Source organism: Vombatus ursinus, unplaced genomic scaffold, assembly GCF_900497805.2.
Source record: "Vombatus ursinus unplaced genomic scaffold, bare-nosed wombat genome assembly UNPS02014812.1, whole genome shotgun sequence".
NCBI classification, from domain to species: domain Eukaryota; kingdom Metazoa; phylum Chordata; class Mammalia; order Diprotodontia; family Vombatidae; genus Vombatus; species Vombatus ursinus.
This window is the reverse complement of record NW_020954590.1, coordinates 46708531-46734319: the sequence shown is the minus strand read 5'-3', so window position 1 is coordinate 46734319 and position 25789 is coordinate 46708531. Positions and strand designations below refer to the sequence as shown.

At 36.4% G+C, this 25789-nt stretch overlaps 1 protein-coding gene across 6 annotated transcripts; it reads right to left on the bottom strand.

Moving 5' to 3' along the window:
- Positions 1-219: 219 nt before the first annotated feature.
- On the bottom strand, positions 220-25781 carry LOC114054109 (methyltransferase-like protein 4). Of its 6 annotated transcripts, none has more exons than XM_027877223.1 (10): positions 25559-25781; positions 19434-19514; positions 17745-18149; positions 16316-16378; positions 12803-13172; positions 11209-11278; positions 7859-8033; positions 6886-6992; positions 6090-6181; positions 224-792 (listed from the first exon to the last, which is right to left on the bottom strand). In XM_027877223.1, the coding sequence occupies exons 1-10, from the start codon at positions 25559-25561 to the stop codon at positions 647-649; spliced, it is 1512 nt and encodes a 503-aa protein (XP_027733024.1). In that variant the 5' UTR covers positions 25562-25781; the 3' UTR covers positions 224-646. The 6 variants fall into 6 exon arrangements, with proteins under 6 accessions (XP_027733030.1, XP_027733024.1, XP_027733026.1 ...); XM_027877225.1 differs by having other exon boundaries at positions 225-792; positions 17745-18203; positions 25642-25781; XM_027877226.1 differs by having other exon boundaries at positions 225-792; positions 17745-18203; positions 19434-19510; positions 25642-25781.
- Positions 25782-25789: the final 8 nt, after the last annotated feature.

The window sequence follows — 25789 nt, the reverse complement described above, 5'->3', positions numbered from 1 at the left end:
TTTAGATTTTGAAGGAATCCAAGAGGCTACCCTTCATTTTATAAATCAGGAAACTAAGGTACCAAGATGTTAAGTGATTTGCCAGAGGGGACACATCTATTAAGTGTCTAAGGGCCGAATCTGAATACAGGTCTTCTGTCTCAACTCCAGTGTTCTTTCTATGCTTTGAAAAAAATACATGACATAGACTTTCTTTAAAAACATGTTTATTATTTTCTGAAAAGCAAATATTTCTTAAAATAAGTCCAAAGAAAGAAGCACTGACAAGCGATCCTGACATGCAATCTAACCCACAAAGAATATTACATAAACCTCAATGCATTTGGCAGTTCTTAAAACACTTTTCAGAGTATAATTGTATCCCAGAGATAAGTGTCCACAGTTTTGTTTTTTAACAGATCATGAGGTTATTAGTAACCCACTTTTTTCCTTCTTAATCTGTTATCTGCAGAGTTAAAAGTGGAAGTTAAACTCACCCTCAATGAATACAAAGGCTGGTCACTACAGTGGATTTTGTTATAAAACAACTGAGTCCTATTTAAATATCCGAGTGTACAACTGGTAGTAAAAGGCACAATGAAGTAGGCCACATTAAGGAATGGTGGAGGAGACAAGGAGAATGATTACTTTCGTCAGAAGATTATTCTCAGTTTCTAATCTGTGGAGTAATGAAATAATCAATATGCTGAAATTTAAGAACTTCATTTCCCCAGCTAGTCCATCCAGGCTGTAAGTTTCGAGCAAATAATTCCAAACATTCGGCATCTGGCATTATATAGTCTTTTAGAACTTCTGTTTAAAAAAAAAAAAAAGAGCCAAAGATGATTACAGGGGGAAAAAATCAATTTCCTTTCAGCTGTTAAAAAAAAGAAAATAAGAGAATGTTTCATTTTTTTAAAGGACAGTAAATTAATTTCTAGAATTTCATCAATAGGCTTTACTATTTATAGCTGGAAAGTCACTGGAAAACAGTGCCCTTGAGATTGGGGACAACACCATCAGAGCCTTCAATAATCCTGACTTATCGGCTTTCATTTGAGGGATGAGAAATGAAGATTTCAATGCCTACACAGGTGACTTTTAAATTTTTCAATATTGTCAAGAGGATGCCCATCAATTGGGGAATGACTGAGCAAGTTGTGGTATATGAATGTGATGGAATGCTATTGTGCTATAAGAAACGAAGAACAGGCTGACTTCAGAAAAACCTGGAAAGACTTGTACAGTCTGATGCTAACTGAAGTAAGCAGCCAAGAGAACCTTGTACACAATAACAGCCACATTGCACGATGACTAATATTGATAAACTTAACCCTTCCTGGCAATACAAGGATCTAATTCATCTCCAGAGGCCTTGTGATGGAAAATGCTATCTACACCCAAAGAAAGAACTATGGAAGCCGAATTGTTATTTTTTTTCTCTTCTGTTGAGTTTTGTTTCCTCTTTCTGATGGTTCTATTGGTTTTAATTTCTACTTACGACATCACTAATGTGAAAATATGTTTAATATGAATGTAAATGTATAGCCTATATCAGATTGTGTGCTGTCTTGGGGAGAGTGGTGGGGAGGAAGGGGGAGAAAAACTTTAAACTCAAAAGTATATGGAAGTGATTATTTATAAATCAAAATAAATAAATTTTAAAAAATTTTAAAAAATAAATTTTTCAATATTGTCAACCCAACATCTCCTGAATATAGGCCAATTTATTTTTTAATCAACAAATTTCATACAAGGGGGAAAAAGTGGGGAAAGCCTTTGAAGACAATCTATACAAGCAACTAAATGACACACAATACGAAGAAGAGAAGGAAGAGAAGTAATAGAAAGAAGAATGAAAGAAGAGAATAAGGTGGAAGAGAAGACATTTATAATTGTGCTTAACAATGTGCCAGGCACTGTGCAATACACTTTACAATTATGATCGTATTTGATCCTCACGGCAACCCTGGGAGGCAGGTGCTATCACTAACCCCCTTTTACAGAAACTGAGGCAAACAGAGGTCAAATGACTTGCCAAGGTTATACAGCTAAGTAAGTATTTAGGGCCAAATTTGAACTCAGGTCTTCCCAACTCCAGGTCCAGAACTCTGTCCACTGTGTCACCTAGCTGCCTACATGTGCATATGTACTTACATCCATGCACGTGCGCGCGCACACACACACACACGAAATTATGTTAAAGGATTATGCATCCCCTTGGTAACTCTGGGGATATCTGAGCCTTTAAAAACAACATAGCAATGATTTTTAAGTTGTATGTTTTTTCCAATTGCTATATCATGATGTATGAGTCAGAGTGTTTGGGGGATAGGGAGAGGGATATTGGTTGAGCACTGGCTATTAAATATTAAATCAAGGTTGAAGATACCTAGAGTATGATTTAACTGAGATTCAAGTTTCAGGACAATCTAGCAAGGGTTGGTTTGCAGAATTCTAGTCTCTTCATAAATAAACAATTAAATGCTGCTGTCCTCAGAAGAGATTTCCCCAGAGGCCTAGAAGACAATAACACTATCATTCTTTCATTTTCTTTCCCATGGATTCCTTGCCCTATCAGTCCCCAGTCACCTTTAATGTGGTCTAAGGTTATACTGAAAGAAGCAGGCCTTTTGGTTTTTTCTTTCGTACAAAGATAGAATAAAACCCAAAATCTTCTCAGAGTCAGTCGGTCTACACATTTACTAAACTGAGAATCCAATGGAGTGAAGAACCCTGCACCAGAAGTCAAGAGAGCAGGTGAGGAACCAAAAGTCTCAGGTCATCAAAAAGCTGAAAATCTACTTGAGAAAGGAGACCTGATCTTAGAAAGGAAAAATACTCACAATCAGAATCTATGAACCACTTAGTATTCACCCAGGCCCTCACCTGGACCACTAGGCAATATTGCATTTTGAACACATCTACAATTTTGTTTTGTTTTTTTCCTTTCCATTACAATAGGAAATAAGAAAAAAATAATAAGGAACAGTATTCAGATGCTATTATGCCATGTCTTTTACTTCATTAAGAATTTTGTGAAGAAATTAGGAAAAATTAATAGAAATATATAACTTTAGTTCAAATGTTCAAATTCTAAATTCATAGTTACAAAATGGCACCATTTGGGGGGAAAAAATCAAGATGCTTCTGGTTGGCTATACTTATAAAGTTAACAGATAATCCCCAAATAGCTAATCATCTTCCTTCATTTCTAGCTGGAAATGTACTTAGAGGCAGAGAAAAAAATGAAGGTCTTCTCTGTCCTCATCTCTGCTCACTCCATGATCTGCCTGTCTATCTCATCATCTTCCATACTCTTTATTCTGTTGGCTTGCTCTAAACTCAGGTGAAAAACAAACAAGACAAAAACAATGTAGAGAAAACACTAGACCTTAATTGACAAATGATAATAAATTATTTGCTACCATTATTTTAAAAGGCCAGAAGGCATTTAAACTATAAACAGGAAAGCATGAGAGAAGCCACTTGAAGGATTACTAGTCAGTCCCAATGATAGTTACTATGCAGCTCCCAAGGGTCTCAGTGACCTTTATCTTCTTCAGCCCTCTGGGTTAACTAAGTATCTTTACCAGTAGACTAAATTCTCTTGCTGGTTGGGGTAGCACACTCCAGAACAGAAAGAACTGATCTCATTTGAAAGAACAAACATTTCTAAATGTATAGAATAGATGCGTTCTAGACAAGCTGACTGAAAAGCTAAACTTCATATATAGAACCACGTTTTCCCAATTAATTCACATTTTAACAGATAACAAAGTCTACTCCCTCCTAAGTTCCACTATTGTATGCCATACTGCCAGCTCAAAAGACTAAACCATGATTTGGTTTTAAGTAACATAAAATCTAATACTATTATAAATCCTATCACATTTTGAATTAATACCTCATCTAATTTTTTTTAACATTTTCAGGAGGAAATGATCATCAAGCATATAGCATCATAAATAAGGGAGAATGTGAATAGTAAAAATATTTGTGATTCAAATTTTTTTAACAATGTAAACTTTTTACTGTAGATTAAAAAGGTTGCTAAGTTTTCTAAAATGCATTTATAATACCATTTTCATATTTCATATTCATGATATCTTTAAATCTATGAGAAGAAAACATTCCAATCTTGAGAATACAGTAAAAGTATTCCATGTGAAACAGAATATTCTGCCAATTCTCCTGTAGAAGAAAATGTATCTTTACCATTTCAAGGAAGATATCACGAATTAAACTAAAAGAAAAACCTGCTGTTAGTTGAATCAAAACCTGGAGTGAGAAAATTTCATTTTACGAATTTGCATAAAACAGTTTAGGTACATTTCAATGACATATTAAATCTGTGAGCACTAAACACGGAACACGTATCATCCAAAACCTTACAGTCATGATTCTATAGTTAAATGCTCTGCAGGAAACTGAATGTTGCTTTTTGATGACTTACTTTAATTTGCACCTTCACCAGAAGAATAAATCCTTAAAATCAGTACTTACACACTAACATGTGTACTTTTACGAGTAGCTCGAAATAAGTTAAGTAGCCATAAATACTAATGTTTTTGTCATTGTGACTACTTAAACAAAATATAATCTATATGAGTCATCCAGATATTGTTACAAAACTTTCAACTTTAGAAGGCTTTCAAAAATCAGTGTGGTTCTGCTGCCCTCTACTGGAAACACTGAAACACTGTATTACTTATATCCCTCGCCATCACAGAGATTTTTGATACTTTTTTTATATTACTAACCTGCATACCCTATTTTTAAGTCTCCTAAAACTTTTAGTTACAATCGCTCACTTTTTAAAACTAATAACTACTTTAGTGATTCAGAAATATCAGATTTTTTTAAAAAGCACAGCAGTTTTCATTTTGTAAAACTGTAACTGTAGGAAATATACCACAAAACTCCCAGCGTCCACTAAGGGAAAAAGTCCAAAGGAGGTAACTACTTATCAGATTTCTTTAGGTTGAATACAAAAATCTGTATCAAATTCTCCATACATTTTAAGTTATTCTTCATTTTAAGTCACATAGGTATGTGTTTGGGGAGGGGGGTTGGGGGAAGGGGAGGAACCTATATCACCTGAAAAAAGGAAGGCAATTAATTATACACAGAAAAAAATCTCAATGTTAGTTTGGAACAATCAGACAGATGTCACCTGTTTATATCTCAAAAGCAACCTGGTAATACATAAAGAACCCTCTATGCAAGGAACTAAATATTATGCAAACCCCTAGTAAGGTTTTCTCTCGAGTTGTTTTACAGCACAGATATCCTCAAAATTCGTTAAATATGTTTCCATGAAAAAAAAACTGTAAAGCACAATGTCGTGGATTGAATCCCATTCTCCCAAGTAATCTGAAGTATAAAATCAGAAATGCATTGCTATTTTTCTCTCAATGGCCTGAACAGAAAAATGTTGGTAAATTATAGTTTAGTGGTAAAGAGATTATCATAAACCCACAGCAGCATTATGACCACTAGGGACTACAGTCCATAGCAGCAATTCAGTTAAAGGCACCTCAAGAAAACTGTCGTCTCTCAAAATCAGTAAATAAAATAAGTAAAACCCAAAGCTTCTACAGAACATTTAGACAACTCTGGCCACCTCTCTAGTGGCTATTTTGAGTACATTTCAAATTCAGCCTTCAGAGACAAAGGCAAGACCTAAAGTCCCTTCAGACCCTATTTTATCAACTCTCCATCTGCAGACTTTTTAGTATTGGGTTTACTCATAGGATCATGGTATGGGAGAAACTGTGCTGGATTCTGAGTCAGAAAACTTGGGTTCAAATCCTGACTTTGCTTCTTAATACATGTTTGACACTGGGCAAGTCTTTAGAATTTAAAGGGGCCCTCAGACAACCCTGGTAGTAACTACCAGAACAGGACTATAAACCCAAGTTCCCTGAGGCCAAATGCAATGCTCCACTATACCATAACCTATCCTATTTTTAAATTTTTAAATATTTAAATACTTTAAATAAAGTATTTTTAAATACTTTTAAATCTTTGAACCATTTAAATGCCCACTTGTGATTTATGAATTTAAGGAAAGCCCAAACAGTATAACAAGAATAATATAAACATACCTGTAAGAGGTGGTTTGTGTGAATGAAGGGTACAGGGCACACTGACAATTAATTTGTGGTCTGGAATTGGAAGTACTTTCACCTCCGGGTTCCTATTTTTAAGAGAATTTAAAAATAAGTTACATCACCAAGTCTGATGATTATATGTACAAATTATAGGCATCATGTTTTTTTCATTTTTTTTTTGTGGGCTCCCCAATGACTCCCCTTGCTGCAGCAGCACTACTACCACCAAGGGCAGCCTTGATGGAGAAGAAAAATCATAAAAATTTAGCTTGAGGGGTGTGTTTAAAAGGATTCGGGAAGGGAACAGTTCACAATTAATCTTAGTACCTTTTACAAGAATCTTTCCCTGGTTCCCACACCCCTTAATTCTTGTGCCTTCCCTCACTTGATTATTTCTAATTTGTTCTTTCCAGAGCTTGTTTGTACACAATTGTTTGAGAAGAGACCATCTTTTGGCTTTCTTTGTATACCTAGCACATAGTAGGTGTCTAATAAATGTTTACTGACTGACTGAAATGAATTGATAATATTTTTACTCTGAAGAATAAATTTAAGGAAAATCTTCAATTAAATATTTAAGTATCAAGAATGTAGAACTTAAGGACAGTTAGACTCAGGAGAAAACAAATATGATAAGAGTACATGTGACAGAAAACTATAACAGAAAGTTATCTATTCTACTCATTCTCAATTTCCAGGTTTTCAAATATGTACAAATGAAGAGTGAGATTGACTTTTGCTTAATAAGAAACTTATACTATACCAACTTTGAAAAATACTTTTCTCATACCTTACTGGCAAAACAGTTTTTCCTTGAATTCTCCCCAGTACTAAACCTTCATAAGGCTTTTTGTGTGGAGAATCTAACGGGAATACAAATTCTCCAGACCTGGTGATCTGATATAAAAGAATAAAAAAGTCAAATAAATCCACAAATGTTTTCTGGTACTGGAAAGAAAAATGAGTATTTTCTAAATAGTTAGTCCAAAGGACCACAATCTGGCATACATAGTTTCTATTTTTTATGGCAATGAGTTTCTAGAAACTGAATCTTAAAGCAAAATATCTGAAAATTAATAATATTTTCCTCTTAGGAACAATTATAATTTCACTTCTGATTAAAAACTCATGATCAAATAAATTATAGAAATGACCAACAATACAAAAGCAAACTTGCGAACCTCCAAAAAAATTCAAAATGGCAAAATTGATTGAATATATTATAAAGCGTGCATTTAGCACATAAAAAATAAAATATATCATAATTTTACTGATCTAAAATTAATAAGTTAACTATAATTAAATAATTAGAAACCGCTTCACTTGCCTTAGAATATAGAAGGGATTAGGGAAATTATTTGGGTGCATTATTTTGACTTTTAAAATCAACATCTTAAGTCCTTCTTAAGGATTTTAATGAAGAGGGTTTCAAAAGCATGAACTTTTAAAAATCTAGCCATTTCTTCGTCTCTTTTCTCATCCTCCCTCCACCAGCAACTTCACTTACACCACCATCCTCCCTACCTCCACCCCCTACCACCACCTTCCCTAGCACCAAGGAAAGCCTTGAAATGAAAAGGGACTGGAAGGGGGAGAGGTACTATCACAATCCTCCCTCTACATCTGCCATCACCCAGAGACTGAGAAATGAATAGGTTTTAACGAGACAATGTTAAATGAGTTAAATGAGACAACAAATAACTGGTGATGATCGTCAAGATGCCACCTGAGTAAATAAATTATCAAGCAACTTTAGAACTTACTTTCACCCAGTGCCATTCAGTAAGTGTTTCCACAGACCAATAGGGATAAAGCTCATCTTTTACAAACTGTAGGTGCTTCTGTCGATTGGTGACCCAAGTGATCACAAGACAGTTTGGAGCAGCCAGTTTGGGGACAGGTATTTGTTTTATTTGCCAAGAAGATAAATAATTGTACCTACATATAATAAAAAGATACATATTTCTGCAAATAAAGGAAAATTTGGTAGGAAGTGAAAAACAAGAATTAAACAGGGAGCTCTGTATAGAATTATGCCTATCTAAAAGAAGGCTTCTAGGTGCTAAGTATGAATCAACAGTGACATCCAGTGGACACACACATTCCAGAGATAACAATTTTTATCCACTTTCCTTTTAATATAGACAGGCTTCGTTGCAAGCATCTCTTCTAAAACTACTGTAATAATTTTACTGAAACATATAAAAGGCACTTTTAAAAAATACTAATGCCCTTGTTCTTACAAGGATAAACTAGTTTAAAATATCTTGCAATTTTTACTCAGGGTAATGTCACAACTACACTCATTCTCAGCCTCCCAAGCTGGAAAAACTGGAACCATTTTTCACTCTTCCTTTTCATTCACTCCATTAAATCCAATCAGTCACAAAGTTCTATCTTGTCTTCCTTTGAAATATCTATCAATTTTGCTTTTCCTTTTGTAACTCTTGTTAGACTTTCAGTATGTACCATTACCACCCTAGGCCAAACTTTTATCACCTGAACTACTGCATTTGTCTCCTAGCTAGTTTTTCTGCCTCTCACTGGTCCTCCTTCCAATTAATCCCACATACCACTTTTATGGTTTTGGCCTTTCTTGTTCCAGAACTATCAATTACATTCTACTATACAATACTGAATCTAAACTCTTTCACTTGGCTTTCAAGGCCCTCAAAAAATTTGCGCCTATTCTGGGTAATATCCTCCTATATCCCCACACAAAACTACTTCAGCAAAATCGCTCTCATTCTGACCCTGGCCTCCATGCTATCACCAATTGTGGTTTTTCTCCATCTAGAAAACCCTTACCCCTCTTCTCTGCCTAAGCATATTCTACGCAGTTCAAGTCCTACTTCCTCCTCCATGAGGGGTTACCCCAATAAATCCTCTACATCAATCTCTCTTGTTTCTAATTCCTTTACCTCTTATGCACATTGGGCAAATTAAGGAAAGGGGATGAAAATAAGCATTTATGAAGTGCCTATTATGTTCTAGGTACTATGCTAAGTGCTTTATAAAATGTGACCTACTTTACTACATATTTTCCTATCTTCTAGTTGTCTGTACAGTTCAATTTAAGATTTTATTAAATATACTGTCTTATTCACCATTTTATATATGTATGTCTTTTCCTCATACCTAGCAAAAATCATACCTAGATTCTAAGATTCTTTCAAATAAGGCCCACACATTATAGTTCTTTTGTACTCCATAATGGCTAGGCCAATGCTAGTTTTATAATTGTTGTTGTTCAGTCATTTCAGTTGTGTCCAACTCTTCTTGACCCCATTTGCAGTTTTCTTGGAAAAGATACTGGAGTGGTTTGCCATTTCCATCTCCAGCTCATTTTGTAGCTGAGAACACTGAGACAGAAAGAGGATAAGTGATTTGCCCAGGATCACGTAGCTAGCAAATGTCTGAGGCCAAATTTAAACTCAACTCTTCCTGACTCCAAGCCCAGAGCTCTACCCACTGCACCACCTGGCTGCCCTTCCTCTCTCTATATCCATATGCAAATAAGTTGCTAAGTCTTGGTACTTATAACCACATTTGTTGTTGTTCACTCATTTTCAGTCATGTCCAACTCTCCCTGACCCCATTTGAGGTTTATCCTGGAGTGGTTTAAAATTTCCTTCTCCAGTTCATTTTACAGATGAGGAAACTGAGGCAAACAAGGTTAAATGACTCGCCCAGGGTCATACACCTAGTAAACGTCTGAGGCCAGATTTGAACTCAGGAAGATGAGTGTTCCTGACTCTAGGCCTAGTTTGCACCACCTACCTACCTCCACAACATCTCTCAAATCCATCCCCTTCTCTTCATTAATATAGCCACCACTCTACTTAAGGCCCTCAGTACCTCTCACCTGAACTTGTGCAATAGGTTCCTAACTGGTCTCCAAGCTTCCAGCTTTTGCTCTCCAATTCATCCTCCATATAGCTTCCAAACTGATATTCCTAAAACATAGGTCTGACCAAATCACTTCCCTGCTCAAAATACTCTAGTGGCTCCCTATTACCTTTAGACAATACAAAATACAGCTTCTTTCTTTGGCTTCTAAAACCACTCCCGGTCTGGGTCCAACCTACCATCTGAAACAATATATGGTCCTCCTTCTGATGTATTCTATATTCTAGGCAGACTGACTTACTTTTCCCTTATACATGGCATCCTATAGCCTACCTTTGTGCTTTTGCACAGGCTATCTCCCCCCACCCATCCACTCCCATGCTTGGAATGTACTCTTTCCTCACCTCCTTCTCTTTCATTCTTACTTTCCTTCAAGGTTCAGTGCACATGTCATTTTTTACACATTTCTCCCACCTGCAAATTCCCTACCTACTCCATGAAATTAATTTCAATTCCAATATTCTCTCATTATATATGTCTGTGAATCATGGAATACCATAATGTCATAGGATCATAAGATAGTATATTTAGAGCTTGCAAGGATCTTAGAGGTTATTTTATAGATAAGGAAACTGAAATCCAGAGAGACAATGACTTATTCATAAGCAGTAAAAAGAGATGGGAATCAAACCCTTCCAACTCTAAAAATAATGATCTTTCCACTGTAGTAGGGTGCACCTCCTTAATTCTCAAAAGAATTAAAATTATAAATAATCCAAAAGGCTATGGAAAATGCATTATGGACATAAACACATTATCAATGACAACTTGGAACTAAGAAGTGGCAAAGAAGGCATTTTGGAAGATGACTCTACCTGAAAAAGGAGGTAGGCTGATTATGTAAGGAAAATGAAACAAAAATGGAAAATCTGATTGGCAAACTAGTAACCCAGAGATACCAAAAAAAGAAAGGGCTCCAGCACACTGACTAGATCTTCTATGGAGGAACTATAAAAAATGCATAAATAAGAATCACATCCTATGAGCAGATATATGGAAGGATTCTGGTGTGTATCCTTTAAACGAGTATCCACTCTGATGAAATTACAAATTCAAAATACAAAAAAGTGACAAGTCTAAAAGCATAAATAAGAATAAAAGTTTGAAAAGATATTCACTACTATTAGTAAATAATAACTAACTTTTTTTAAAGCCTTGAAATGATCTTAACAGTAAATTTGATAAATAAATTTGTACAATATACCTTTTGCTTCTTTTAACGGATTTGTTCTGCCATGGTGGATCGATCACAATTACATCATATTTTTTCCCATCTGAAAGCAAAAGCACATCTTTAGGAGAAAAGCTCCTGTGTGGTAATCACAGATTATAAACATGAAAGCCAAATGTCATACTCAAGCTGACGCACATTCAACTAGACAGAAATATAACAGAAAAGGTATTATAGCACTTAATCTAATAAACTACAATAAGAACAATTTATCTAAAAAGCCAATGGTTACTTTACACAGTTATGCTCTCTGAGATGTTATACTACTTTCCGTTTTTTACTGAATTGAAAATAAGGGAGAGGAAGAAAAATACTCTTTTGCTAAGATTTTTTTTTTGCTGCTGATAACCCAGTGACTCAGACCAGTGTCTGCTTTCTTTGTGATTTCTAGATGGCCCATTAGTTTCAGCAGCAGTGTTATGGCATAGTCACTTCAATTTAAAATACATAGTAAACTGCCTTTGTAATTTAACTCTCAGACTTTGTAAGATTATTAAGCGCACATCAGACTGCCAATTGGCATTTTGAAAAGATCTTAATTATTTGGCTAAGTGCTAGTTGCTTTATAACTTAGAATTTTACCTCTAAAATGGCCAAATGAAAAAATAAATATGTATAAGACTCAGTTCCAGCTGGCTCCTAAACCCATCACTTTCAAACAATGCTGTTTAAAATCCAGACTCTTTGCTCTATGCAGAAACACCTCAAGAAATTCAAAGCAACTGCTTAATCACTAATTTACAAGTTACAGCAACACTGTAAAAATGAAAAAATTTGAAATAATTAAGAATTCTGATTAGCCATAATTCCAGAGAACCAATGATAAAATGCAACCCACTTCTTAATAGAGAGGTGATGGATTAAATGACATATACATTTTTTGATATGGCCAATATAAAAATGTGTTTTGCTCGTCTACGCATGTGTTTTTGTTTTGAGGGTTTTTTTTTTCCAGCAGGAGTGGGGAACATGAGAGGGGAAAAAAAATAAATGACAATGTTTTTATTTAAATAAAGAAAATAAGGGGCAGCTAGGTGGCGCAGTGGATACAGCACCTACCCTGGAGTCAAGAGGACCTGAGTTCAAAACCGGACTATTTGGCAAGTCACTTAACCCCAATGCTTCAAAAGAAAATACAAAAAAATTTAAAAGTTATATATAAAAGGTGATTATTAGCTTAGCAAATAATACTGAAAATATTTCTATCTCTTATAAAATAAAGTTTAGTAAAGTCACTTGTTTATAATCATTTATACTCAATACCAGCTTTTACGGGAGAAGTTTACTCTTTTAGAATCTTTGTAACGCTGTCCAAAATAACAGAAACTACCATCTGAAACTATCAAAATTTTCAAGTTTCTACCTATAGAACTTCAGAACAAGTTTAAAGGAAAAATTCAAAATGGGGAAAAATACTTGTGGTCCTACTTTTTCACAAATGTTGACGTTTATTCAATCTCATGCAAAGTAGACCACTTTATAAGCTATAATTCAACTTGTAAGCTATTGTATTCTATCACAAAATGGAGGAGATATCCCTTTCAGAAAAGACCATACATGTACTTACAATTCAGAAGTGGCCGCATACAAGAAAGATCAGACAAGAGGAAGCTGCTTTTTGGTGGCAATAGGTATTTCTGTCCCATCAGAATTATCATCTTTGTAAAATTTGAGCTGTTTTGAGTAATTCGTGAAAATACATCCTTTTCTGGAACAGACATATCTGCATCTATCAACTGTACTGTATCAAGTTCATTTTCATTCACCAAAGGCAACTGTTTAGCCATGTCACATAGTTCAGCCAAACCACAGCTATCAAATCCCACAGTAGTAGTCCTGTTACCATCGTCCAGTTTTTCTGAAAATGAGCAAAGAAAACCACTTTTCAGGCCTTCTTGAACTAACTGTGTGGTGCCATCCAAAATCAGCCCCCTGACCTGAAAGGGAATAATAAAAATATGTTAAGGAAGCAGATTTTTACAATGATGTTATTTCTACAACAGTTAAATTCCATCTATGTTTTTATATTGTAAATGTTTGTACTTACTAAATATTGGTAGAAATAAGAAGGATATGGGGAACTTTGTGTGCTTATTTTTTGGGGATAAAAACTAGAGTAATAAGATTTGGCAGCAGGTCATTCCCAGGTTCCACAGACAGGAGGAAGCTAGGACACGGGAGGGGAGCGAGGAGCTGCCTCCTGTATCCTCTCCCCTACCTCTCCCCCTAGGAACAAGTAAGAGGGGTGGGAGGACAAGGACTTGATCAGGATCTTTAGGTAGTGTGAGAGGTATAGGGAGCTGGGCCTGGAATCAGGAAGACTCATCTTCCTGAGTTCAAATCTGGCCTCAGACACATACTAGCTGGGTGACCCTGGGCAAGTCACTTCACCCTGTTTCCCTTAATTTCCTCATCTGTAAAATGAGCTGGAGAAGGAAATGGCAAATTAGCCCAGCATCTCTGCCAAGAAAACACCAAGAAAACCAACACGAAGTGACTTGAAATGACTAAAACAACAAGAAACAATGCAATACTTTTATTCTCAACAATATGGGAGTAATAATAACTTAATCCAGCCTTAAGCGATGATTAGTGAAACTGCTGTTTAAGGTTAAATCTTGTGGGACTATAATTGATATTATTCTTAGTCTGATTCCAGGTATGATCATCAGGAAATGTCATTAAGTCAATGAACCATAATGCCAGCAGCCCAATGGGAGTGACATCTATGAACTGCTACCAGTAAGTAGATATCTGCCCTGGGGAATACAGGGGGAAGACAGGGCACGGGACAGGACTTGGGAAGACTAAGGTAGGACCCTCTTGGCTCAGTTTCCACCTGGTTAATTCTGAGCCTGGCAGTGACATCCTGTCAATACAATGGCTGCCTACTCTTGCCTGTAATTAACACAGAGCTAGAGGAGCATCTTCTCCTTATTATAACTATATCCCTCTTTTTCCTTTTATGGAAAATTTCTATAATCATGGCATGTTTTGTAACTGTGGTATTCACATTTATTATTGAGAATCAGTTACTTAAATTCATTTGATACTCCTGTGCAATACTGTCTACAAGACAAAAATCAAAGAAATTATAACATCTAACTACATTATTTGTTATGATTATTCATTTAGCATTTTTTCCATATTTTATAAACAAAATCTTAAAAATAGGTTTGATGGGATGATGCACTGACTGTATTGCATTACCACCTCTTTCTGCTTTTTGGTCTCCACAGCAGAGTTTCTAGGCAACAGGGTAGGCTCTAAAACAAATGAGAAAATACTTTTAGCTTAGTTAAAGAGGTCTTCTCTTTCTTTAATTCCTTTGCCAGACCTCTCAAACAAGTGGTCTCTCCTCAATACTTCCACTTCATTACTACCACATGCGTCTCCAAATTCTTTATAATGTGGTTTCTGCTCTGAACACATACTGGAAGTGCTTTCCGCATAAAGGTCACTAACCGTTTTCATTATACAAATTCAATAGCCTTTTATACTCACCAAGATGTAGCGTTCAGAAAGCTGGCCTCAAAGCCAGGAAGAACCAGGGTCAAATGCTATCCCTAATGCATGGGAGGTGATCCTAGGCAAGTTACTAGGTTACTCTCTAAGACTAAATTGCAGAGGAAAATATTAACCTGCTTTGGTAGAGTTGTTTTGTTTTATTTTGTTTCTCACCTAGGAGTTCCCTATACCAATAAAACCACGTCCAGGACCTGTCCTCTATAGTTTAATATTTAATTATTTTCTAATTGCTTTATCTATTAGTGCTATCTTCTTATGCTCCCTGAAGACAAAGGCAAGGCTTTAAACATGTCTTTATCTTCTACAGTACCTAGCATAACTAAGGGCTTATAGTAAGTACTCAATAATTGGTTTTCTCTCTTCTCATTCTCCTTGATCATTTTATGGCCCTTGAGACTAGTGGCAACTTAAAAAGAAAAAAAAAAAAAACACTGTAGAAAAAGATAAGAAGAGGATACATAGCAAAAAGGTCATGGGATTGTTAAAACAAATTTTTAATAATTTATATTTATAGTTTTATGTAAACTTTTAAATTTTGTTTGAAGCCATTTGGAGTAATGAACAAAATGGTGAACTCAAGCTGGGAAGATATGAGTTCAAATCTTACCTATAACACCTATTACTTGTCTGACCATGGACAAGTCCCTTAGCTACTTGAAGCCTCAGATTTCTCACCTATCAAAAAAAGATTCTACCAGGGGAGGACTTTCCTCACAGGACTATGATGAGTAAATGAGATAACAAATGTAAAGCACTTTGCAAGCTTTTGCAAACTGTTACATAAATGTCATAAATGACATTATATATAATGTCAGTTATTATTTATCTATTTACTGTTTGTTTCTGGTGATGGTTACCAAGATAAGAATTTTTTCCTAAGATACACTGCAGTACTTCATTTAATTATCACTTACATAAAAAGGCCATAGAAAGAACAGAGGAGGACGAGGGAAAAGTTACCTTATCTGTCAGAGAGGACACATACTAAGTGTTCCCCTACGCATTCCCCAAATTCTACCATAGTCCACCTGCCTTCTACCTTCTACATATAAAGGAGAATAGAAAACAGGGAGAGGCACTTTGGTCAGGAAAGTAAATAGCGAGGAGGAAGGGAAATATTAAGCTCAAGTATAGATTCAAGCTATACTTGAAGAATAATTTCAAGTATAAGAGGCGTTAGAGGTCATTAGTTTAACCTTCTAACCCATGTAAGAATTCATTCTATAATATCGTTGAGAAATGGTCATCCAACCTCTGCTCAAATATTTCCTGATTTAGAAAATAAAGAACAGAGTTGTAATTCAACTAACATAGCTTCATTTCATTCATGCTATAGTAATAAATATTCACAAATACTAATATAATCTGAAATGAAGAGCATCATTTGAATGTTTTACAAAGTAGTTATTGAGTCACTCTACTAAATTTAGGCTGACAACTCAGAATCAGGTCAGGTCAGAATCCTTGACTCTGGGAGAATAAATGCTTCTTCTATTTGTTGGTCTATTTTGCATAAAGTTTCCTTTATGATTATTAAATATATGAAACTTACTTTTGCATGGTATTCCATAGAATCCAATTCACCTTGATTGAATGCAATAGATCTTTTGCCTTTCTAAAAAGAAAACAAAAACAAGAAAAAATTAAGCTAATGCATCAGTATGTCTTAGACTTGTAAAATGTATAAGCAATTTCTGTTGCCACATTCCCTTTTTTCAATTGTATATTTTAGTCCATCCTGGTAATAACTATGTACTTAGGCTAAATAAAGGCAAAGAATTTGGGCTAAAGTATGCTGTCCTCAAACAGAAAACCAATGAATAAAAATCAATAGCACAAATCAAAAACAGGTACCAATGTGTCACCAGCTGACATTTTATATGTATGTATATATGTATAGATGTATAGATAAAATATTTAAATATAATTAAGAAATTGTACCTAACAAAATGCAATAATCAATAAGTCTATTTCTTTTACCAATATCAGCACTAGAAGAAGCATAAAGCAGAGTAGGCATTGCACTATAACAAACACAAATCTTTCCTGTCAATTAGCATATGTAGTTTCATTATACTGAGCTTCCTTCTTTCCTCAGCCAATGAAATATCTAGACTTAATTTCATAGTAACACTATCAAGAAAAATTTGAGCTTCAGAACGACCCGATTTGTTAGTTTAACAGTTACATACAAATTATGTATATTAATAAAATCCAACATACTAATCCCACTTGGTATCACTAAAATATTCTAGTTATCAATCCTAATCTACCTCACCTTGCTGGAAATATAAATGAGATTTTATAATAAAGTCAAATAAACTATTTATGTTTATTATTGTATCTACTTTGCCTCATTAGTAAGATAGGCCCTGAAAGAACTTACTAAGAAAAATCTGTTTAGGAGCAGCTAGGTGACACAGTGGAAAGAGCACCTGCCCTAGAGTCAGGAGGACCTGAATTCAAATCCAGCCTCAGGCACTTAACACTTACTAGCTGTGTGACCCTGGGCAAGTCACTTAACCCCAATAGCCTAGCCAAAAAAAGAAAAAAAGAAAAATCTGTTTAGGGGCAGGTAGGTGGCACAGCACTGGCCATGGAGTCAGGAGGACCAGAGTTCAAATCCGGCCTCAGACACATAATATTCACTAGCTGTGTAACTGTGGGCAAGTCACTTAACCCCAATTGCCTCACCAAAAAAAAAAAAAAAAAGTTAGACTTCTAAGCCTTCGATATTTGAATTCATTAAGAAGGAAATCTTTTCTGAAAGTCTGCACTAAATCTTTGTTGCTTTTGAGTTAAACATAGTCATCTGATTTTACATCCAGGCCTCTTTACACAGTATTCCACTACTTCTCATCTTAGCTTCTTTTATTCTCCCTTGCTTATTTATTCTTGAGAGTGAAAAGAAATTATTTGAGCTGTTTGAATGGTAAATTATTCAATGTGTAAACAACACATTGTCTTAGAAGACTTTATACCTTCCTAACAGCCGAAACAGAACCTTGGTCTTTAGCACATTCTTGTTTCTCATGATTGATACTGCCATCCTTTGAAGTCTCCACTTTATTTTCTTGCTGGAATGCTGTGCAATCAGTTGTAGTCACATGGGGTTTAGTAACATAAAACAGTTCCGCTCGAAATGTATATTTTTGCAGTAACGCTTTATTCTTTTCTCTTTCATCAGTCTCTGGTTTTGCGGCAGTCTCAGAGGCCATCAATGTAGCAGAAAGTTCAATAGAAGATGTAGAAGTTACAGTAAGAGAATCACAGTGGGGAGATGAGAGGGACACAGCATTACTGGAAGCTGGTTCAAGCTGCTGGCAGAGTTGGTAATCAATGTTATTGATGAAAGCAAGATGATCCAGTAACCATCCAGATGACAGCTGGTGCACAACAGACATAGTCTCTTCTTATGAAAGGCTTTTAGAAATGAAGAACTAAAGTTCAAAAATAATTTTTCAGATCAAAATTATAAAGTTCCTGAATTTCAATAAAAATATAAAAATCATTTTATATGAGATAATTTAATATGATGGTATAGAAATTATATCTCTACCCAAAAGAAAATTTGAAATTAAACTATCACATGTGGCAGATTCTAAGGAAAACTTTCAAGTTAATGCTTACAAACTCTATCCCACTGATACCAAAGTTTCCTATCAACTCACTAATTCTAAGTTTTTCAGTCATATTCTATGTAGGGTTGTTTAAAACCTCCTTTTATAAGCCACATTCCACCCCATTTCTAGAGATCCATCTTCTTCATCTCTCCATCACTTCAGTCCCCATCCTAGATCCCAAAAGACAAACCCATTCTCAAACAAAAATATTAATAAGTTCCCTATTGTTATAGTACTTTAAGGTTTACAAAGTACTTTCTTTAACAAACTTGTGAAGCATATAGTAAAAGTATTACTATACTCACTTTATAGATGAGAAGGTTGCTATTCATCTAATCAATACAATGACCAACCACAATTCCAAAGGACTATGCTATTCACCTTCACACAGAAAGCTGATGGACTCAGAGTACAGATTGAAGCTAATTTTTTTTTTTTGCTTCATTCCTTTTTTTCTCTTTTTTGGACTTCACTAATGCAGGATATACATATTTGTAATTAGTATTGTTTTTCTTACTTTCTCTATGAGTGGGGGAGGGGAGAGGACCAGAGAGAATTCAGATCTGAAAGTAAAATTAAATTTAATTTTAAAAATTAAATAACTGTATTAAATTGAAGTTCATATAGGTTAATAACTTTCCCAAGGTCAAACAGCTAGTAAATATCAGAGCCAAAATTCAAACTCAAGTCTCATGATTCTAAGAATAGTGTTTCCCACTCCATCTTGCTACCTCTCATCCCACTGAAAAGTCCCCTAATCTTTGATTTTCAATGACCATGTGGTAAAGGTAAAGTAGAATGCAATTGTGAAGGCATATAAAGAAGCTTTAAAAAAAATGACACAAAGATTTCTTTTTCCCAGTTAATAACTTCCCTTCTTTGGAATTCTCCTTTTGATCTGTGAAAAGGAAGGGCTAGCCTTAGCAGATTGGGGGCAGGGATGGGAAGGTGGGGGTTGTGGAGAAGAGATAGTGGGGAATCTAACCCTAAAAGATGGAGGGCAACACAGGAATACAGGGAAGGAGCAATCGGAGCTCACCAACTCACCCAAATTTCAACTCCAAAATGGGTTGTGTTAGAGACTCTTCTAGCAGTATGTAGTAATTCTATCCATCTTTGGATCTCTGTCTAAGAAGAAATGTTAAGAATTAGTTTAATCTGAATTAACAAAATTATTTCTAGCAGACTCATATAGACACAAAGTACGGAGTTTTCCTCCACAATGGTTCAGTATTTAGCACCTTTTTTCCCCTTTAAAAAAAAAAGGCAGAGTTTCAGTGGTACAATGGCCATTATTCTGGTGACTAGAATTGGACTTACAGAGATTGATTTTATGGGAATTTTCTTTAAAAAAGGCAAAGTTGATTCTTTTCCATAAGTCAATGAACTTAACTTTGATTCCTTGAAAAATTCTAGGATTTATTAAAGGTATAGTTAATAGCAGTCTGGAACAGAGATTTTTAACCTAAGGTCTGTGTTTTAAGTATTTTAATAACTATTTCAATGTAATTGGTTTGCTTTGTAATATAATATATTTCATTTTATGCATTGAAAAACATTATTCTGAGAAGGGGTTCATAGGCTTCATTAGAGTGTTAAAGGAGACCATGACACCAAAAAAAAAAAAAAGTTAAAAGAATCCCTATTCCAGAAAAAGAAACACTTTTCTTTTTCATTCTTTTATAAGGAATGTCTCCTCGGTATGGAAGTGGGGAGGGACATATTCACAAATGAAAGTGAGTAAAAAACAAAAGCTATTAATTTTTTTTTAAGAAAAGTAAACAGTGATTATAGAAGGTTGGTATGGCTTTATGAAGATACCAGACTGATCTCCTAACAACCCCCCACTCACGACACACACACATGTTTTGAGAGGTTTTTTCAGTAGGAAAGAGAGAGTAGCACTGGATGAACAAACATGAATAGGCTGTAATATGCACCACAGGTCTCATTACCCTGGTTTTCTCCCAAAAAAATGCAAAACAAAAAACTCCCCCTCTTCTTCTGAACATCCCTATTTACATCTCTCTCTACCCCTAATTTTTTTTATCACCACCACCACCACCACCTTTCTAGTCTCCTAGGTTCTTAAACTCCTCATTATCCTTGACTCCATTCAAATGAAACCTCTGTCTTCAAAACTACCAATGATCTCTTAACTGTCAAATTTGATGGCCCTTTCTCAAGATCTAGGTGGACCATGATAACTGTCCAAGCATATGAAGTATATGTCCAAGTATATGAACTGGAAAAGGAATAATTCTCATTGACTCCAGAAGGTAGAAATAGGAATGATGGGTTAAAGTTGTGGAGAAGGAGATTCAGACTCAATATGAAGGAAAACAAGAATTTGAGCTATCCAAAAATGGAATGAGCTGCTTTAGGAGACATTTCCTGGCTAGAGGTCTTCAAGCAATGGAGACTGGATGAACACTTGTGAAGGATGTCACAGGGGATTCTCAGTTATTTATGGGTTAGACCAGATGGCCTCTGGGATCTCTTCCAACTCTAAGATTCTATCATCCTGAAGGACTATTTTTTAGACTCGTGACATTTCTACCCTGAAATGGACCTTTACTAAATTTGACTGTACATATCTTGCATCTACATAGTTTTTTTTTTTGTTTTGTTTTGTTTTTTTTTAACATGCTATCTTCCTCATCAGAATGGGAGTAACACCTTCAGGCTGAGGATGAAATTTTTGCTAGGTGGCATAGTGGACAGAGCACTGGGCCTGGAGTCAGGAAGACCTGAGCTCAAATACAGTCTCGGATACTTACTAGTTGTGTTATCCTGGGCCAGTCACTTTGTCTCAGTTTTCTCAACTGTAAAATGAGGATAATAATAGCACCTACTCCACAGGGTTGCTGAAAGAAGCAAATGAGATATTTTTAAGTGTCTGGCATATAGTAGGCTCTATATAAATGCTTCTTCTCCTCCCTTCTCTTCTTTTCCTTTCCCTTCTTCTATCTTCAACACTTAGCATAATGCCTAGCACGTTATAAGCACTTTCTGAATGCTTGTTGAACTTCACACAATATACCTAGATAAGCTCCAAATGGATAAATAACCCAGATTAAAAATGGTTATATCATAAAAAATTAGAAGGGCAAGGAAGAAATTACATTTCAGATCTATGGGTAGGGGAAGGACTAAACAATGGATAGAGAGGTTCATAAAAGATAAAAAGGATAATTTTGATAATATTAAAATTTAAGAGTTTTTGTACAAACAAAGCCAATGAAATTAAAACTAGAAAAGAAAGAAATACTGGGGGGAAAAACTTCATAGTAAATTTCTCTGATAAAAGTCTCATTTCTAAGATATATAAGGAACTAATTCAAATTTATAAGAATCATTTCCCAATTAAGAAATGGTTAAAAGATATAAACAAGCAGTTCTCAAGAGTAGAAATTCCATCTATAGCCATGGAAAGAATGCTCCAAATCACTAATAAGTTAGAGAAATGCATAATAAACAACTCTAAGATTCCACCTCACACTGACTAGATTATCAAAAATGACAGAAAAGGAAAATGACAAATATTGGAGAGGCTGCTAGAAAGCAGGTACGTTGATTCACTCTAGGTGGACCTATGAATTGGTTCAGCCATTCTGAAAGCAACTTATAAATATGCTCAAAAAATTATTAAACTGTGCATACCTTCTGACCTAGCAATAACACTATAATCCCCAAAGAGAGCAAAGAAAGAGGAAAAAGTCCTATACATGCAAAAATGTGTATAGTAATTATTTTTGTAGTGGAAAAAAAACTACAAACAAAGAGAGTGCCAGTCAATCATGGAATGGCCAAAAAAAATGATGATATGAATGTAATGAAATATTATTGTGCCATAAGAAGTGATGAAGGGGACAATTTCAGAGAAATCTGGGAAACCTTGTATGAACTGATGCAGAATAAATCACGCAGAACAAAGAGCAATTTCCACAATAACATAATTGTAAAAAAGGAACAATTTTGAAAGACTTAAGAACTTTGGTTGTGATAATTATCAAACATGATTACAGAGGGGCATGATAAAGAATGCCACCCACCCCCTGATAGAAAGATAATAAGGCCCAAGGTATAGATCTGAGGCAAGGTAGATTTTTTTGGTTTGTTTGTTTTTAAATATTTATTTTGCTCAACTATGCATATTTGTTACAAGGGCTTTGTCTTTCTTTGGAGGGAAGGAGAGAAAAGGACGAGCTGGGAGGGAGAAAAAAATGTTAATTTAAAAAATAAAATAAGTGCTTGTTGACTGACAGTTGATCCCTTATATATACTATCTAGGAACTGCACTTGCTAGATGTGCTCTTTTCAAGATCCTTTTGTAAACCTTTTATGACCCAAATTTAGGAACCAATGTCCTCAAGCAACATGCTATTTTTTTCTTTCCCTAAAAATACTTCCTAAACTTTGGGGTAGGTGCCAACAACCAAATCATTTGATTCCTACTTAAAAAGTCACCTAATCTTCCTCATTTTATATATGAGGAAAAGGACTTCCCAGGGAAGGCAGACAGCTTGCTCTGGATCACATTGCTAACTAATAAGAAGGCTAAGACTAGAACTCAGTTCTCCTGCAGTATGGCATAGAGAGAGCATCCTTCCATTTGGAGTCCACTGCAAGTATCTACCTGTGTGATCTTAGGTGAGTGACTTCGCCTTTTCTGGTGAGGCCCAGAGAGGACTTCACCTTGAGGCCAAACCCCAATAGACAATGAATATCTATCTAAATTCTTTCCTCAATAATTAACAAACTATCCCCTAGTCATATTCTCCCCATCCCAGAGATCCTGAACCTCTAGTGATCATTACTCAAACCCCATTCCCACACTCCCACTATCTGATCTCTTATTCTCATTACCCTCAACATACCTCTTCCCCAATATACCACTCTAAAACTACCAACCTTTACCACTGAACCCTCTGGAACACTTGCTCTATAGGCAACAAACTTGCTTTCATCTTAAATCTTTTGTCAATTTCCTCCATCCTCCAGCTCTCACTGAAATCAGGCTCTCTCCTGATGACAGCCTCCTTGGCTTCCCTTTTCAACACTGGATGTACCTTCTTCACTCATTCCCCCTTGGCTCACTGGTCTAGGTTGGAGTATTGGAATTCTCCTTGCTCCCCACTGCTTTCAGGCTTTCCCTCTAACCCCATCGATCAGTAACCTCAGCTCCTTGGAGGTTCATTCAGTCTTATTTACCACCCAATCAAACTCTGATAGCGATTATCAACAGACTGCCAGGCCACTTCCCTTCTTTCCTCAATGAGTTCAGTGCTTGGCTCACAGCCTTCCTCTCTTCCCCAACACCTGACCTCACACTAGAGGACTTCAACATATAGATACTGCCTCAAGTAGCATAAAATACAATAATTCCTCAGTCTGCTAATTTCACATGGTCTACTACTCCACCCCAACTCAGCCACACACAAAGATGATGATACCCTTGATCTTGCATCACCTACAAATTCATAAAAGCTCCATTTCCATGTTCATGAACTCTGAAATTCCTTTATCTGATCACTCTATTGTCATTCCACCTTTTCTTCTTCTTTGCAATCCCAAATCTTATTCTTCATCCACCTCATGACCTCCAATCTCTCAAGTCCTCAATTCTCTCCCAGGCTATCACTAGCTACACTGTCCTTTTCCCACTGCCATCTAGACATCAAGGTGGTACAATGGATAGTGTGTTGGGCCTGGAGTCAGGAGTTTCAAATCTGATCTCAGACACTTACTAGTTCTGTGGCCCCCAGCAAGTTATTCAACCTCTATCTGCTTCAGTTTCCTCTGTAAAATGGGGATAATGGCACCTACCTCCCAGGGTTATTATGAGAATCAAATGAGATTTTTGTAAAGCAATAAATAGAATGCCCAGCAGATAGTAGGTGATTAACAGATGTTTTTGCTCCCTTCTCTTCTCTTTCTCTTCCTCTTCTCTGATACTGCCACCACCCTGATTCAGGGCTTTTATCAGGTCAAGCCTGGTCTATTGCAAAAGCCTGCTGGTTGGTCTGTCTGCAAATATTCCCTTCACATTCCAGTCCCTCCTCCACTCAGCTGTCTGTGATCTTCCTAATACACACGTCTGATTATGGCATACCACCACCACACAACCCCTTCCCCAAAAAACTCTAGTGGAGTCTTATCACCTCCCGAATCAAATAGAAAATTTTTTGGCATTCAAAGCCCTGCATAACCTGCCCCTTCCTACCTCTCCAGTCTTCTTACACCTTACTTACCCTCACTTTAGTCTGCAGTCCACTAATACTGGCCTCCCTGCTGTTCTTCACATAAAACACTTCCTCTCCTGACCCGTGGCATTTTGGCTGTTCCTGATGCAGGGAATGCTCTCCCTCCTCATCTCTGCCTCCTGGCTTCCCTGACTTCCTCCAAATCCCAGCTAAAATACCTCCTTTCCTGATTCCCCTTAATGCTAGTACCTTCCATCTGTTGATTATTTCAAATTTTCTCCTTATGTATCTAGTTTGTTCATAGCTGTTTGCATAGTCTTCCCTATTAGATTGTGAGCTCCTTGAGGGCAGGAAGTCTCCTACTTTATGTTGTGTCCCCAGGGCTTGGCATAACGTCCAGCACATAGTAGGCGCTTAATAAATGTTTATCGAATGACTGACTCACTGATCCTTCCTCATCCGTAAAAAAAGGTTGGACTGCAATCTCTCTAAACTCACTCCTAGCTCTAAATATAGGCTCCCATAATCCCAAATCAAGGTTCTTTGCATTTGCATCACCCCTGCCTTTCTTTCCCTGCTAGGAGACACCTCGGGTGAAACATGCTAATATCTCGAGTGGTCCTGAATTTGAGCGGGTGCGCTGGGGAAGACACTGGTGCAAGTGTGCTCTAAGGGTCCTGTGGCCTCTGAAACTCCCGGCGTCGTATGGCGACCTGCCTCTGGCCCAATCTTCTTTCTCCTTCAGAGAGTAAATCGCCTGTCACCCACCCCACCCTGGCCTCCGTAATGGACTCCCACTCCCGGTGTAGACAGACAGACAGACAGACAGACACACAGACAGACACAGACACACAGACACACAGACACACACACACACACACACACACACACACACACACACAAATTGGCGCCACCTATCACAGTTCCAAGCCCCTAAACCTCAAGTCAACATGAGCGCGGCCATACCATCGGACCACCCGTTCTCTCCTCCCTCCAGAAAAGGCGATAATCCTCCTCTAAATTCTCTCAGGAAATCTGCATCACCGTACAATGGAGTCGGAGAAAAGAATCAAACACCCCCTTCACAGCAAAGACGAGAGATTTCTTTCTCTTCCTTTAATCATGGGCGCAGCCATGTTGCTGTACGGAAAGGCTATTTCCGGGGCCTTTTCCGGCTCTCCGCACGCATTTCATGGA

Coding starts and splice junctions, on each gene's coding strand:
- LOC114054109 (XM_027877223.1), bottom strand. Junction 8,034..11,208: donor TCCGTTAAAAGAAGCAAAAG/GTATATTGTACA, acceptor TATTATATGTAG/GTACAATTATTTATCTTCTT. Junction 6,993..7,858: donor CTGAATGGCACTGGGTGAAA/GTAAGTTCTAAA, acceptor CTTTTATATCAG/ATCACCAGGTCTGGAGAATT.